At 34.5% G+C, this 10,013-nt stretch overlaps 1 protein-coding gene across 10 annotated transcripts; it reads left to right on the top strand.

Moving 5' to 3' along the window:
- Positions 1–256: 256 nt before the first annotated feature.
- Positions 257–9,984, top strand: LOC103834252 (oxysterol-binding protein-related protein 2A). 10 transcript variants are annotated; one of them, XM_033277023.1, is made up of 11 exons: positions 257–1,349; positions 2,813–3,178; positions 3,337–3,433; positions 3,597–3,940; positions 4,011–4,166; positions 4,249–4,416; positions 4,503–4,643; positions 4,715–4,945; positions 5,027–5,140; positions 5,225–5,426; positions 7,680–9,984. In XM_033277023.1, exons 1-10 carry the CDS (start codon positions 906–908, stop codon positions 5,396–5,398), a joined length of 2,235 nt encoding a protein of 744 aa, XP_033132914.1. In that variant the 5' UTR covers positions 257–905; the 3' UTR covers positions 5,399–5,426; positions 7,680–9,984. The 10 variants fall into 10 exon arrangements, with proteins under 10 accessions (XP_033132914.1, XP_033132913.1, XP_009108567.2 ...); XM_009110319.3 differs by lacking the exon at positions 7,680–9,984 and adding an exon at positions 6,291–6,718 and having other exon boundaries at positions 265–1,349; XM_009110318.3 differs by lacking the exon at positions 7,680–9,984 and adding an exon at positions 5,556–5,921 and having other exon boundaries at positions 292–1,349.
- Positions 9,985–10,013: the final 29 nt, after the last annotated feature.

The following is a 10,013-nucleotide window of genomic DNA, read 5'->3' as shown; positions in this document are numbered from 1 at the left end:
TATCATAATTTCTCTTACTAAAAATATACATTTTAAGTTAGCTATAAATATATATATATATCCACATCATTTCCTTATATCATCCTCTAAAGCTAACAGGAACACGTCATATAACCCACTGCATTTAACAAATCAGCTTTCGTTTAAAAAAAATCAGTTCTTGTAACAAAAAATTAATCATGTATATTGATTTCAAAATGCACAGAAACAAGAAAACTACAGAAACCTTCTTTTCATATACAGTAAAGTGATCATAGCCTGATTTAGAATTGTGTTTACAGTTTTAACCATGGCCATAAGATACTCATGTACGTCCTCGATGATACTTAGGTTGGTAATATACTGTTTAAAATACGATAAAAATGTAAATTAACTTAAACCAAAATGTCTGTAACTGACAGTGTGCTTGACTGCTTAAAATCGAACTAATGTTCTGGACCTTTTGTAAGAGGATCTAATTAAGGACTAAAATCTAATCCAAACTTTATTTTACCTTCATACCCTCCACCACATTCCGAAATTACAATCTAAAGCCATTGTCTTAAATTGTCCAACTTCGCTCCCAACCTCTTTCTCTGATTCATCATCATCATATATATACATAAACATACATACACAAATGATATATACACAGACCTATATACATATGCTCTACATAAGGCCTTTACAATTGCGTTGAAGCTTACGCAGTCTCACATTAAAGCAACAACCTTTCTCTCTCTCTGATTCTCTTGTCTGAGAAATCTCAGTTTCAGAGCTTCAGGTTCTTTATTCTTCGTCGTCTTCTTCTTCTTCAAATCTGCATGCTCGATCTAGACGATGAATGTGCGTCGGAGTTTTGTGATCGGAGATTAAAAGCTTTAAACCTTTCGGAGTGATCGCAGAGAGAGAGAGAGAGAAAAACAATGCGGGTGAAGGAGCTGCATCCTCTCTGCTGCATCACTCTGGAGAGTCCACATGGGATTGATGATAATAACAGGCCGCCGGTGACGAATTTTACTAGGTCGAGGAGTCTACCGGCGACGTCGTTAGCCGGTGGATCCAACCGGAGGAAAGTGACATCGGTTGGATCGGAGTCGGTGGCTGGGATCTTACACAAGTGGACCAACTTCGGCAAAGGATGGAGATCTAGATGGTTCCTCCTCCGCAACGGAATCTTGTCTTACTCCAAGATCCGGCGACCGGAGAACTTGAATCTTCTCTCTTCTTCGGAAGATGTGAGGCTCATTGGAGATGTCTCCGCCGGTCGTCTCTCGAGGATGGATAGTTCCAGTGGTCGCCGGAAACCAAAGAAAACCGTCGGCATTGTTCATCTCAAGGTTCTTGATTTGATTCTTGATTTTCAAAAGGTTTTGGTGATTTATTTTTTTTATTTTTTTTGTGCACTGTGATTTATTATTTCATTTATGTTCTTTATTAGGATCAATAAAGTGTTTGATTACATCAAATCAGATTGTGAATTTCTGGGGAAAGGAGACGCCTTTTTATCACTCGTAGTTAGAGGAAAGAACCAGAGGTTAATAGAATTGTTCATTGAGTTCTTTGATGAAATGAGAAACCCTAATATGTTATTTTTCTTCTTCTTATAATCGTCCTATGATCTTTTTCATCAGTACATCTTCATCTTGACTAGTGTCTTTATATGTCTTTTACAATTTTAATACATCTGATTTTGCTTCTTCATTACTGTTAATCTCTTTGGTCTTAATTTCTGCCAGCTTTTAACTTGTTGTTAATCTCTAGTGGGTCACATCAGCAGGTGCTTGTTTGGTTTTCAAAAATTTAAACACTTTTGTTGGTTGCTACAATCTGGTATTGTATCTTAGGGTTTTGTTCAGTGGTCACATTGTTTTTTTGCTTCCTTTCTTTTTCCAAATCTGTTTCTTATTAGTGTTTGTATGTGTGTTAAGTTCAGTTTCGTAACTTCATTTCCCTATTGGTTTCAAAATTAACCCATTTGCCATCCGTCAATAAAGTTTTGGATTCTCATTAGTTATTTTGCCTTTTTTTTTCTTTTGGGGAAAAAGTCAAAGTTCATATATGTCAATTGTATTCACTAGAACTATGGACTTTTTATCATTTGCATAACTAAAACAAGTCTATTGAATTTTGGACACTTTTCACAATTTGTTCTTTGGTTTCTTTGCCTTGCATGTGCTTTGATTTGATTTGTCTTGTTGGCTACGATACTGCCATCTTTTACTTTAAAATTCTCCTTGACTAAGAAGGCTTAACTATAGATCATTTCACCGTGATAGGCTTATATTTATTATTCTGCTATTTGTTCAATTTTATATTTTTTCTTTAGTTTAATTTTACACATGTTTGGTTAGTAAACTTAGTCGGTTGGAGATAATGGAGGGTGGGGTCTTGCCAATTATAATAATACCTGTTTTGACCTGCTTGTTGCTTGACAATGTGAAAGATGGCCTGTTTTCAACATTATTTACAAACATATGTTTTTTTTCTTTTTTTCTTTTTGCTTAATCAAAATACTCCAAAGCTAGGATTTTTTATTTTCTTTTGTTTTTGTTTCCAGATAATAAACTTTTGTCTTTCTCAACCTGTATAGATCTAACGTGTCTAAAGTAATATCTTCATGGGCCCAGCTTGATTTGCTCCTAGTTCCAAATCTGCAACTTCAAACTTTTTTCTAAGTTCAGCATATTCTTTTGAATCTGTAGGGTTTCCTTACCTGCTTTAGATAGGAAAAATGATTTCCTCGTTGTTTTAAATTTGTGGTCTCAACCTTTTTTAATTATGTTTACTTGATGTTGTAATTAGATATCTATCTTTCTATGTTTATCTCCAGCAGGTTTCTTCTTTCAGAGAAAGCAAGTCTGAAGATAGAAAGTTCTATATATTCACAGCTACTAAGACTCTTCATCTGAGGACTGATTCTATAAGTGATAGAGCAGCTTGGTTACGAGCTTTAGCATCTACAAAATGCATTTTCCCTCTCCGGTCACTTAATGGTGATTTCTCCTTCACCTCACCAAAGGATTTGTTCATATCAACCGAGAGACTAAAGAAACGGTTTCACGAAGAGGGAATAAACGATAATCTTGTAAAAGAGTGCGAGCAGATCATGCTCTCAGAGTTTTCTGAAATGCATGAACAAGTCAAACTTCTACATGAAGAACGGACCAATTTGTTTGATGCATTGAGACAGCTAGAGGTAAACTTAGTTTCTTGTCTCTGTCATCCTTTTTCTTGTGTGTGTGTTTATTTGATCTCAAGTGCTTCCTAGTTGTCTTTATCCATGTCTTGAATATGTTATGTGGTGTGAAATGTATCGTGTTGGCAACTGAATGATGAGTGTTTTCTTTTGTACAGACAGCTAATCTTGAAGCTGAAGCATCAGGGAACGATGACAATGGCTACCAATTAACTAAGCATGCATTTTCAAGCCTAGGACGTGGAAAATATAGTGGTACATAGTCTAATGCTTGATCTTTCTTCCTTCTCTTCTCCGCTTTTGCTTTGCTTTGCTTTGAGTTCTAGTTATGCAAGCATATGAAGTAAATGCCTTCACACTATGTTATTTAAGGCATAGGCTTCCTTTGTGTGTTTGCTTGACATTATTTGGTTTCTAGAATGCAGCACAACTGCTTCATCTGATGATAAACAAGAGTTTGAGGATGTGTCCGAGGAAGATGAGCCTTCCTTCCATGACACAAAGGAGTACTTTAATGAACCTAATGTTGGTTCTGGATCCAATGGATACACTGATATAAAGAGAAGAACAAAACTTCCTGATCCAGCTGAAAAAGAGAAAGGTGTCAGTCTTTGGTCTATGATCAAAGACAACGTTGGAAAAGATCTCACCCGAGTTTGCCTCCCTGTGTATTTCAATGAACCAATATCGTCCCTTCAAAAGTGCTTTGAGGACTTGGAGTACTCGTATCTTCTTGACCGAGCATATGAACATGGAAAATCTGTAAGTACTTTTATTGCTACACTACATACTCTTATATCTTAAACTGACATTTTTCCTGTTGGATTATTAGGGGAACGGTCTCTTAAGAGCTTTAAACGTTGCGGCTTTTGCTGTCTCTGGATATGCTTCCACTGAAGGCCGTCACTGTAAGCCATTCAACCCTTTGCTTGGAGAAACCTATGAAGCTGACTTTCCTGAAAAGGGGATTCGTTTCTTCTCTGAAAAGGTATTTATTTCAACTCATTGTGATGAACATAAGTATCAGAATATTTCTCAAGACAATGGGGGGTATGATTCTTTTGTAATAGGTCAGCCACCATCCAACAGTTATCGCCTGCCACTGTGAAGGTAAAGGGTGGAAGTTCTGGGGTGACACTAACCTCAAGTCAAAGTTTTGGGGGAGATCTATTCAAGTTGAACCTGTAGGAGTTTTGACTCTTGAGTTTGATGATGGAGAAGTATTTCAATGGAGCAAGGTATATATAAAGCTATAAACCCTCAAATCATTTTTGTGGATTTTGGTTTTGCTATGAAGTAACTTTATACTAATCTTTGTTCTTAGGTAACATCAACTATATACAATATCATACTAGGTAAACTATACTGTGATCATCATGGTGTGATGCAAATCCGTGGGAACCGCCAATATTCTTGTACCCTCAAGTTTAAGGAGCAATCCATTCTTGAGAGGAATCCTCATCAGGTGAGTCACAGCGATATGCTCTGTATATGTAATACTTGAAATAAACACATGATCATATATACATTGTATAGGTAAATGGTTATGTAGAAGACGTGTCTGCCAAGAAAGCTGCAACGGTGTTTGGTAAATGGGATGATAGCCTTTACTATGTTGCTGGTGATGGAGTCAGCAAGACGAAAGTCAGTGATCCCGCATCAAATGCCTTGTTACTATGGAGAAGGACCAAACCACCGCCTAATGTAACTAGATACAACTTAACCTCATTTGCCATTACCATGAACGAGTTAACACCTGGTTTGGAGGTATGTTGAAATGAACTAATATTTTATATGGACTCATGTTTGGTCTAGACATGGTATGTCTAACCTTGATCATGGATGTAGGAGATGCTTCCTCCCACAGACTCTAGGCTCAGGCCAGATCAACGGCATCTAGAGAATGGTGAATATGAGAAGGCGAACTTAGAGAAACAACGGTTAGAAAGAAGGCAAAGAATGGTACGTCATCTTAACATTGCACTGGTCTATGAACTAATAGTGAAGTCATGTTTTAAGATCTCTAGGTTCTTTTTTTCTTGGCAGTCACGGCAACTTCAGGAAAGCGGGTGGAGACCGAGATGGTTCGAGAAACAAGGAGAAAGTGAAACTTTCAAGTACACAGGAGGTTACTGGGAAGCACGAGGACGCAGGACTTGGTATGATTGTCCCGACATCTTCGGTGAGTTCACAGAAGAGCAGCTAGCTGATTCTGCTTAAAAAGAAACCTTCTAAGCTTCATTTCCAGGTAATATACTCACCCTACAAGATCTTGTAACCAGGCTAAACATAATCTGTCCCTTGTAGTCTGTTAGTAGAGAATCCGAAACAAGAACATAAGCTTCTTTGATTAATTATTTTGTTTCTTGAATTGAAGTCTGCTTAAGAGAAGATTTGCATCAGGATGATATTGGAGTTGTTTTACATAGAAGAAACGTCTTTCGACATGGAAACAACTTTTATTAAATACTTTTGGTAGAGTGTCTCTGTAAAGTCTTTTCTCCTTCTCTTCTTTGGCTCAGTCTCTTTCATTCTGTACCGCTCTGGTTAAATAATTAAGAATTAAGATTAATGTAGGTTGGTTATAACATTTGGGACAAGTTCTGTGTGTTAGGAGAGGAGTATTGAGTAATTAGTTTGGGAGCTGAGGGTTCGTATTTTTTGTAGGTTTAGTTGCTTACTGTATAGCCTGTAACATGTGCTTAGGATTTAATTTAAGCATTCTCTAACGTCAAATTTTAAAGGTCAACTGAAAACATTATACATGTAGACGTACTTAATGAACAAAAATCGAGTTAACTGAAATTAGTCGCTGTAAGTTTGAGAGTTCGAGACTTCTTTCGTCAAAAACTTTGCAATGAAAAAGATAACTTATCTAACACGAAAATGAAATTCCCAACACTTTTTTTTGTGTGGGTAAAATGTTAAAGATGATTCCCGACAAATTGGTTCCCAGATTTAAATAAAAACAATAAACACACTAGCTTAATTTATTTAAGTAGGGACACAAACAAGTAAAGTAAGGAAGACGAGAGAGAAAATCCCACACAAACAAGGACATACATTGAAAAAGATAAAGACATTCTTTTTAGATAATCTCTTGCTTTTCCAGTTTGGTCTTCGCAGTGGAATCCGAGATCATCTTCACAGGAGTGGTAAAACTGTTTTCATTCACAAGCATTACAAACATCAAAAACCAGCTACCGAAGAAAGCAATGATTCCAGGTGTTTGTAGGAAAACGTGTGAGGGCCAAGGTTGAAGAGCATTAGAAAAAGGAAGATCGTATACGTAACCTTGAGGAAGATAACAACCCCTTTAACATGCATAAACGTAACCATAACACCCCAGTAGAATGTATTGGAGTTTGAAGTTTGGCGGTAACCAACGGAGTGGATAAGAAGTTGTTTAAGTTTCTATATTTCAGGAACGTTGTTGTAACAGAGTATTAGATAGTTGTAGATACTCCTAGATTATCTGAGTCTGAGTCGTATATATGTAAAGCACGTATGCAATTAATAATATACAAAAATTTCCATAGACTCTGATTTTCTATATGGTATCAGAGCCTTATACATTTTTTTCTGAAAATTTTGAAATTGATCATGTCAAACCCGAACCCGACCACGACTACTGGGGAACAGCAGGAACGACCGAAGTGAGAAGAACCATCTCACCTTACGATCTCACTTCGGCTGACAAGCCTGGTGTCGTGATCTCACATCCGTTTCTGAAAGAAACCAATTACGATGAGTGGGCATATGGAATGAAAACGGCGTTGACATCACGTAAAAAGTTTGGGTTTCTGACGGGACCATCTCGAAGCCGGCTGATGATTCTTCAGATCTTGAAGACTGGTGGACTATCCAGGGACTACTTGTGTCTTGGATTAAAAATTACAATCGATCCGATCTTGCGCTCGAATATCTCACATCGAGATGTGCTTATTTAAGATTTGGTCCTACATGGAGCATGCTTGCATTTTTCCAAACATATAAACTGAAGAGATATTTTAAACCTCATCTAGTCATCTATAAGAGGTTTGGCAAAGAACATTTGATGAAGGCCAATTAAAGATTTTACAAAGTCTACCGAAGTTGTTGATCCAGCTGAAGAGTTTAAAAAAAAAACTATTACAGTTAAATTATTTTTTTGCTTAAAACATAAACGTCCCCTTATTACAGTTAATTTCATATTAGATATTGTAATTTATAAAATTTTGAATAGTATAATTAGCCTGTTTCCTGTGATTATGATAAATACTCACCCAGGATTGAATATTACGAATTTTACTTGGAAAATGTAGTAATGGAACAGCCAAACAGTGGAATATACTATTCAAGTTTTAATTTATTTCAGACAAAAGATAAAAGACAATACTTGTAAGACGCAGTTGCACCTTGGACCGATATTACGGAGCGTGCCTGCTTATTTTAGTGTGATTCTTAATTTATATAAGATGCTGCAAATTCTGTACTTATATTAAGCTGCATCTGAAATCAGGTGTTGTTGGCACACGACAGAGCCTAAGGAGCTGATTAACTCTCAGATTCACAGTGATGCCAAGTATGCCAAGATTGATACTAGCGGCATCGCAGGCACATACAGACGCCCGAGGAGGATCGAGCTGATCTAGGATAGTACAACATGGCCCAACATTTCTGGTGTTGAGGATAACGCCAATGCGAAGAATTCTGATGCAACCCCGGATCTGGAGCAAAGTAAGAGGACACACCGGAGGTTGGCCCAATGGAGGTTGTGCCGAGGCAAAGCCGAATAAGACGAGGGTGAGGTAAAGAGGTATAATTCTCGTCATATTCTTTGAAGCCATATTGTGAAATGCTAGGACTAAGGAGTGTGAGTTACGTGTATCAATGGAGAGGGTATATTTATAGTGTTTAGAAGTTTTGGTTATTTACCATAGAATATTACTAAGAGGTCCCTAACAAAGGCTAAGTATTATTAAAATTTTAGATTATATGTTCTTTAGTTTAAGGGTTTTTATATACTTAGCTAAATCCAGTTTTATTAGTTTATGAACTATAAATTTTATTTTAAATATTTTTATCTGAATCATTTATTTATTTAATCATATAATTCTATTAAAATATAATATTATTGAGACCTAGATTATTTGTAATTTTTTTCCATAAAATACAACTCTCAAAATACCATAGATATCTACAAGATTATGAAAGTTTTTGTAACTATACCCAAAATTCTATTAAAAAAATATCTCAAGTATTAAAACAAACAAAAAATCCAATCATCACTAAATCTCTTATGGAATAGCGGAATTGTGAAAAATACAAATTGATAAAAATATAATAAATAAGAAAAACATGATTGAAGTAAATATATGAGATTTGGTTTCATATTTTTCTCTTTTTGTATTAGTCTTATAATCAGATAGAAGATACATAAAATCAACTAAAAGTTGCAAACTTATTTTTGTTGTAACTACGAATAAATGAGAAAATTTCTCAAAATTAACCAAGCTATTTACATATAATCACACTTGTAGCTTGCCTAGGTTGCAACTTGAGCGTTCCAAAGGAAAGTTTGGCAACTAAATTTAATGGTATGAAAGAACTTTTCGTCGAAGTCCCCTTAAGCGCTATAAGAAAGTTGACATCTCGTAGTAGATTAGATATTAGTATACTAAAAGTTTTTCTGCGTTGTGCACATAACTAAAAAAATTTAAATATATTTTATTTTAATTTAAAAATATTTGATTTAAATTTGAATATTATTATTTTTCTATCTTAATTTTATTGACGTGGAGAAAATAAAATAACAAATGTAATTAAATATTGTTTTAGTTTTATATTTGTAAGACACACTTACAAATAATGTTGCTTATATATATATATATATTTTTTTTAGAAATATAAATAAAAAATAATTGTTACTATATTTCAAAATTTTTGACAAAAATAAATGTTTTACAGAAAAATTACATTCATGGTTTTGATGTAGAAGTTATTTGTTATTATCTTATTTAAAAAAATATTGCCAAAAAATAGACATTTATAAAATAAATTATATATATCATAATTAAGTGATGGCATGTCATAAATAACTAAAGCTATGTCATATTTTCTTAGTGACATGTCATTTTTTTACTGAGAACATGTTAAAATCACTTTTCAAATAACGTATAGTGGATAACTATTAATGATTGTCATGTTGAAATTATATTTTTGCAAATACATGGGGGCTTAGAATATATCATGGCAGCTAAATGGAATTTCATGTTGAAATTATTGTAGGCTTTTAAAATTGCTATTAGTTTTTATTATTATTAGATTTGTTTCAAACTTTATACGTACTATAAAATATATTATTTTGATTTGGATATCCACTTCCAAATTTTCTACTATATGGATTTGTTGAATCCAAGATTTTAATTTGACTATCCTAGATATTCAAAATTTTTGGAATAAGTCGGATCGGCTAAGATCACAGATCTCGGAAAATTTATTTAACCATAAAATGATGATATGATATATATGTGATAGCTAAATTTCGTAAATTTTTATCAGGATGAGTTATTTCTAGTGGTAAACGTTTGCGGCTGCAACTACTGTCACCAATGTTCAATTCGAACTGAGAGGGATGTTTTATGCCATAATTGGTAATATGGTATTAGTGCTGGCTGGTTTTGGGTCTGGAAGATTATTTTGGCAGAAGATCTAAACACCTTCTAGTATACAAAAAAATAGAAAAGAAAATTAGTTATATTTGATGTATATAAGAGAAATTAGAACAATGCAATAAATAATATTGAAAGCTAAATTATCAAAAAGAAATGTAGACAAAATTAAAAAAGAAACT

Source organism: Brassica rapa, chromosome A08, assembly GCF_000309985.2.
Source record: "Brassica rapa cultivar Chiifu-401-42 chromosome A08, CAAS_Brap_v3.01, whole genome shotgun sequence".
Taxonomy (NCBI): Eukaryota; Viridiplantae; Streptophyta; class Magnoliopsida; order Brassicales; family Brassicaceae; genus Brassica; species Brassica rapa.
This window is presented reverse-complemented; position numbering and strand designations above follow the sequence as displayed.